Genomic DNA, 6,665 nt, shown 5'->3' with positions numbered 1-6,665 from the left:
AACTAAAAAGAGAGCGAGTCTGTGCAAGTACAGCCTTTTATACTCAAAAATACAGAATTCTATATTCCGCACGAGCAAATCATAGAAAAATACAGAAAAACACCGAAATCTGTACATGACACGCGCTTGACACAGAAACTCTCAACACAGAATTCTATACTCAAATAACGTTGAATCTCGTCCTTACATAATGAAACAGTAAAGTGTTAGAATTGAACATTAAAACATTTGCAATAAAAAATAATCATCGATACACATCGTATGTACAATGGTAAACCTTTCATATTTCCCGCATTTAAACAGATCGATAATTCTGACGTACGGAACTCCTCAGTATGCTTCATACAGTCAAAGGTAAACACCGAATCGACAGGAAATTGACATATCAAAGTGAAAGTAGCTGTACTGTTTAAACACGAGTGAATATTCATCTGTAGGGTAATATACAAGTAAGATATTCAATAATATATAGCAACAAGTCAATTCCTTAATCATAAGAGAACTATTGATAACGTATGTCCTATCCTATCCTATCCTCTTCGTGCCCGGTGGCACATAAGGCTGATACCAGACCCCTCCAGCTCCATTTCTTTCTGTCCATAGCCATCTTTTCTACTTCCTTCTAGGTAACGTATGTACAACAATAATATAAAAAAAACCAAACAACAAACGATCGATACGGGGTGAAATCCTTACATAACTATGCATGCAGCATGCAGCTTCTTTGCTAGATATGATATACTTATTAATACAATATGTCGATCTAGTTTGATGGCCAGAAGTCACTGGTATTAAACTGATGATAGTAACGATCGTTACTATCATCCCAAGATGGCGGAAGGAAATTCCGAAAAGACCACGTTTACTTATTATATCTATTTGTATTGTTTATTTGCGAATGATATGTAGGTAAGACATATCATACACTAGCAACAATTACGATCAGGTGTTATTTTATCTTTTATACGGCTCAAATGAACAGAAAATTCGTCGTTGAAAAAACAGCGAGGATGATAGTAACGAAAATTCTTACGTTACTATCATCATTCATTTCGTTACTATCATCCTCGCTGTTGCTAGTGTATGACATATCTTGCTTACAAATCATTCGCAAATAAACAATACAAATAGATATAATAAGTAAACATGGTCTTTCCGGAATTTCCTTCCGCCATCTTGGAATGATAGTAACGATCGTTACTATCATCAGTTTAATACAAGTGAGAAGTCATGAAGACGAGTTTACTTTACGAGTCATAGAGTCTAGCCTTAGCAACGTAATTTCTCGGGTTTTGGGGTAATGGCTTCTTATGGTAAATGTGTATTCTAATTGGCGCTCAGACCACCTCGGCAGATTCCAACTAGATTTAGGCTACCGGAATCTGCCGAAATTTGCCAAATGTTCTGTTTGGTTGCATGTTTCTTAAAGGTGAAGGCAACCCCCCAAAAATTACATTATAAATGATAGAATTAATTATATGATTTTTTAATCAATTATAATATTATCGTCCACTCTTGCTTCATACTTAGATATTTTATTAAAAGTAGATATTAAACGGCAAACTAACAACTCAAATTTATGACAAACGGGATGGTTGCAGCTTCTCCATCGTCAACTTTCCATAATTATGTAGCAATATTCCATTATTACCTGCATATGGTGTTTATATCTCAACTGATTCGACACACAAGAGCTTGTTCTGCGTATGATCAGTTTTTAAATCGAGGCAGGCTACTGACAAACAAGTTTATGGTGCAGGGGTTTCAACAGTCTCGTTCAAAGTCAGCATTTCGCAAATTCTATGGTCGTTATAACGATCTAGTTTGTCAATACAACCTATCATTATGTCAAATGGTGTCTTACGTGTTTCAAAACGATTGTGAGGCCGTTCTTGACACACTAATTTGACTACGGAGAACTCCGTTTACTTGATCAAGATATATATAGGGCCCACGGCGGGTGTGACCGGTTGACAGGGGATGCTTACTCCTCCTAGGCACCTGATTCCACCTCTGGTATATTCAGGGGCTCACGTTCGCCCAACTCTCTATTTTATATTGCTTAAGATAGTTACGAGATTGATCACTGTTCGTTATCTTCACCTTTCATGATAAAAATTTGCCATACTATTCTGTCGGTACACGACCTAGATAAGCTTCAGTACTAATTTGAAAACGTTTAAAATTGAAATTCCCACCATCTATAGAAGCTGCTATGATGTTGAACTCTTTTGTATTCAATACCACAAAAATCAATAATTTTGATGTCACGCTGTCTGTTCCGGTTTTGATGAGATTCTAGAATCATCAAAGAGGTGCATATGTTAGGTTTTACGAATAAATGGGTTGGTGCCTTCCTGTCAAGCTGTTAATTGCACTAATGCGAAGAGTAGATGTGATAAAAGGTGTTTTTTTTCTTTCGAAATCCAGAACCAACCAAGTCATCTGAAAAGAAAAGACTATGTCAACTGTGGATCCATCATTTGCGTAATGACAAGTTGAGGTTCGAGACAAGCAAGGATTGTTGTTGTTACATGTAAAGCCTGTCAGTTACGATATCAGTAAGCAATACTTTATTTATAAAAGCAACAATGTGGTAGGGTTGTCTTTCCCTTTAACAGTAACCACGTTCTGAGGTTTAATTTGATATCATGGACGGTTGTTAAAGAGCAAAACCTGACCCAGAGGTCATGAATTTCACAATTTTGGTAGAGGCTTTCCGATTTCTGCGATGACTTCTTGTCGCAAATGTGTGTTCAGTTTGGTTGCTCCGCAATGTTCTAGTACGTTTCTGATATATCACTTGTACGCCCCCTGTCGTCATAATAAGGCACTACAGCTTACAAATGTGAATTTACATTGAACAAAGGATGAATTGACATGTTACATAGAACTTTTTGAATTCTGTAAACATTAATGACAAACAAGGAGGATTAATTTCAAAAGTTGATGGATGGATTTACCAAGTTTTGCATATATTCTTCTAAAAGAAATTACACCCTGATAGCTTAAAATTTCGAATACGCTTTTCTATCTAAACATTGAACGGATAATGCATTGCATAATAACATTTACACAGTCATTCCAATCCACTGGATCGATATTTCACAAATATAATGGTCAGTTTACGTTTAACATGTCTATATTTACATTAAACAAATGGTGAATTGTGTAGTTACTGATAGAGTTTAAGGAAGATGAAAAAGACTTCCTGAATCAGAAATGGAACCTAGGGATGTAAATATACAGTTACAGGGATAGAATTTTGACCCCGTAGGCTCTCCATACTTATTGGCCTCTCGCGCTATTATCATGTCATAAGCTGTTTGTTATACACACATGTCGTGGTATTGTGGTAAAAGTTGTAAAGTGCAATATTGTATTTCAATAACAAATGCAACGGATTTGAAATGAGAGTGAGAAATTATGAAATATTGTGTGTGCTATTCAACAACAATTTCACAAGGATAAAAACGTGAAATATATATACATGTCCTCTCCATAAACGAATGACCTGCTTGCCATGATGGTGGTTTTTATGCATGTATGATAAAAAAAAAAAATGGCATCGATGGGTCGTTCAGAGTGTGTTGGAATGTGTTACCAATGTTTTCACTCGCCAATTTATCAAGTAATTTTCTCAAATATACTAAAAGCATATAATGTGGTAGACATTTTAAAAAAATGAAGGAAAGAGGCCTCTGGCTACTTGTGCACGTGTAATGACGTGTTTGCGCTTTGTTGAAGGAGTGTGTTTTATGACGCGCTAATTTGCATTTGTCAACCAATGTCTATTTCCCACAGGTAAATCTATGACGGCCTTGATTGCAAGATAAGTTTCTAATCCCGACCAAATGGAACGTTATAAGGAGAAAAATGGATTTTCCACGTGCATATATGTTCTGGATTATTGTGGATTTGTCGTTGATTCGGATTAATGAGGATAAAACAGCATGACATGTGGCCTTGTCATGGTGGACATGAAACTAACATTCCGTTATTTTATTGCAGTCTGTATCGTTGCAATGTTTACTATTTATACCGTGTCTGTGATACTGAAGAAGAAACAGGTTTTCCTCGGTACAAATGATTCTACAAATCTGATGTTTAATGACATAGACTTCACTTATCATTCCAACAAACACGACTTCCAGTATCTGATATCTGAGGAAACGGCCTGCCGACAGGACGGCGTCATTTTCCTGCTTGTGGTCGTGTGCGTTTCGGCAGGAAATCTGCAACAAAGGCAGACAATTAGAGATACATGGGGATCGGTGGCAATGAAAGACCCCGCCATGAAACTTATGTTTTTGTTAGGAAATCCAAACAACGTTACCCTTCAATCTCAGATCATTGAAGAAAGCGTTCAATATAAGGATATCATTCAGGAAGACTTTATCGACTCTTACAGAAATCTTTCACTTAAATCTGTTGCACTGTTGAAGTGGGTTTCTCTATTTTGCAATGAAGCTAAGTATATTCTGAAGTCTGACGATGATATGTTTGTTCATATTCCCAATTTGGTAGCGATCTTGAGGAATAGACTACCTGTGAATGCTGTTATAGGATGTCGTATTAACGGAGCCATGCCCCTAAGAGATAAGACCAGTAAATGGTATGCCTCTGTTCAAGAATACTCCAAGAAATTTTACCCGTCTTACTGTAGTGGAACTGCCTACGTGATCTCGCGAGACTCCATAGAACCCCTGTTCAATGTCTCACAAAGTGTAGCGTTATTTTGGCTGGAGGACATATATATCACTGGAATATGTAGAACTATAGCACATGTCGATATCATAAATTCAAACGCATTTACATATGTTAAACGTGACCCAACAGCTTGTTCGTTTACAAAGGCAGTGACAGGGCATAGGTACTCGTTGACCGAAATCAGAAATATATGGACGGAAATCCAAAACAACGTGACTTGTCCAAAGCCAAAATAACTTCATTTATAAGAAGGAAAATAAAAGTGATCGAAGTTTTAGTGATTTTATTTCAGTCACTACTTGAACATATTGATTCAAGCTGCATTTCGTTCTTTTGATAACTTTTTAACAATAGTTCCTATATCTACTAGTAGTCTACCAAACCAGAACCAGGATATTTACGAAGGGGGTGGGGTGTAACCTCAGATGAAATCCGACAGCAACTAGATTGTTAGGGGTGTGAACCCTATCTGGATCCACGATTGGTCTATAAGTAGTGATAAGAAAATGACGTAGGTTTACATTTTATAAACCCCTGTTGGCGAAACAGAAGGAGACTACCAGTTTCTCCGTCCACCAATCTAGCCGTCTATCGCAACTTAGTTTTCTGGTCTTTATCGCCATGTTTTAATTCTTATATGTTTGAAGTATGTTTACAGATCATAATTCATGGATTTCACAGTGAATATAGATTTTTACGAGATTTATAGGACTTTGTGAATGCAGTATATGTTTTAACTGAGACGTGTTCCACATTGACACGTTTCCTGAAGATTTGAAAAATATTAACAAATTACATTTTTATTTTCAAATAAAATTAGAACGTCTACACGAGATTTCTTGGTATATTTGCAAACCAAACACTTTTTTATCATTCGGGAAAAACACGCACACATAGATATAACAACTGAGATCTCTTTTACGGGGGGTATTCAAACCATTTTCACGTAGTAGAAAAAAAATTCCTTGGGACAAGGAGTAGATGTATTGTAAATTTCAAGACTTCTGCAATCCAGGGGCTTTAGGGTGCGGGACGAAAACTGCCAAAATAAAAATAAAAATTATTCAGAAATCTTCTCTACAATGCAGATCTGTAAGAAAATCTAAAACGGAGGTCCCGTGTCGCGACAGGCATGTTAAAGAACCCTCGCTGCTATACGGCCCTGATCGCTAAGCATAGGTCTATATTGTGGTACTTTACCTACGTCTGGTGGCGTCTCAATAAGAATGAAAAATTCTACAAACATCCAATCACCTTTAAACAAGATTGTTGATACCCCTGTAACATCTGCTTCAATTCAAGACTTGATCATACGCATAGCATGTTCTCGCATATCGAATCAGTTGAAAGTCAACATCATGTACATGTGATAGTAGAATATTGATACATAAATATTGTTAGTTGACGATGGAGAAGTCCTCTCGTTTGTAATCGTTTGCGGTTTACGTTTATGTTCAATGAAATATCAAAAAATGAAGAAGATAAGAAGGCTGTGTGGTGTTTATATTTCGAGTTTACAGGGATATATCGAATCGACATATGAATGAAAATTATTATTGTTCAAACATAAGACGTTCTCGATGTATCTAAATGTCGAGCTGAAGGCCACTGCAATTTTTATAAAAGATTATTTTCCATAACATGCAGAATGTTGTAAGCGAATACCAAAAACATGAATTATTAGATTTTTGATCTTTGAAATCGGAAGGCAACAGGGAAAAATCACAGTACTACCAAAAACATGAATTGTTAAATTTTTTATGTTTGATATCGGAAGACAACAGGAAAAAAATCACAGTACTGAGTATTTCGTCTACCATGTGTGGATATTTACCCAGTTTGCTAGATTTTCTCGAATCACCATAACAACGGACCACTATACAGATATTTCATGAAAATTCACATTACATGCACCGATCTCACTGTCAGATTGTTATGTGTGCTTGTTTGAAAAT

The 6,665-nt window shown here is 36.4% G+C and overlaps 1 protein-coding gene across 7 annotated transcripts; it reads left to right on the top strand.

The window, feature by feature from the left end:
* The first annotated feature begins 351 nt into the window (after positions 1-351).
* LOC125659475 (beta-1,3-galactosyltransferase 2-like) lies at positions 352-5,538 on the top strand. 7 transcript variants are annotated; one of them, XM_048891162.2, is made up of 3 exons: positions 352-449; positions 2,431-2,561; positions 3,805-5,538. In XM_048891162.2, exon 3 carries the CDS (start codon positions 3,954-3,956, stop codon positions 4,944-4,946), a length of 993 nt encoding a protein of 330 aa, XP_048747119.1. In that variant the 5' UTR covers positions 352-449; positions 2,431-2,561; positions 3,805-3,953; the 3' UTR covers positions 4,947-5,538. The 7 variants fall into 7 exon arrangements, with proteins under 7 accessions (XP_048747119.1, XP_056002089.1, XP_048747128.1 ...); XM_048891169.2 differs by lacking the exon at positions 352-449 and adding an exon at positions 489-626; XM_056146107.1 differs by lacking the exon at positions 352-449 and adding an exon at positions 823-1,297.
* Positions 5,539-6,665: the final 1,127 nt, after the last annotated feature.

This window comes from Ostrea edulis, chromosome 1 (assembly GCF_947568905.1).
Source record: "Ostrea edulis chromosome 1, xbOstEdul1.1, whole genome shotgun sequence".
Taxonomy (NCBI): domain Eukaryota; kingdom Metazoa; phylum Mollusca; class Bivalvia; order Ostreida; family Ostreidae; genus Ostrea; species Ostrea edulis.
This window is presented reverse-complemented; position numbering and strand designations above follow the sequence as displayed.

Coding starts and splice junctions, on each gene's coding strand:
- LOC125659475 (XM_048891162.2), top strand. CDS start 3,954: ATGACATGTGGCCTTGTCATGGTGGACATGAAACTAACATTCCGTTAT.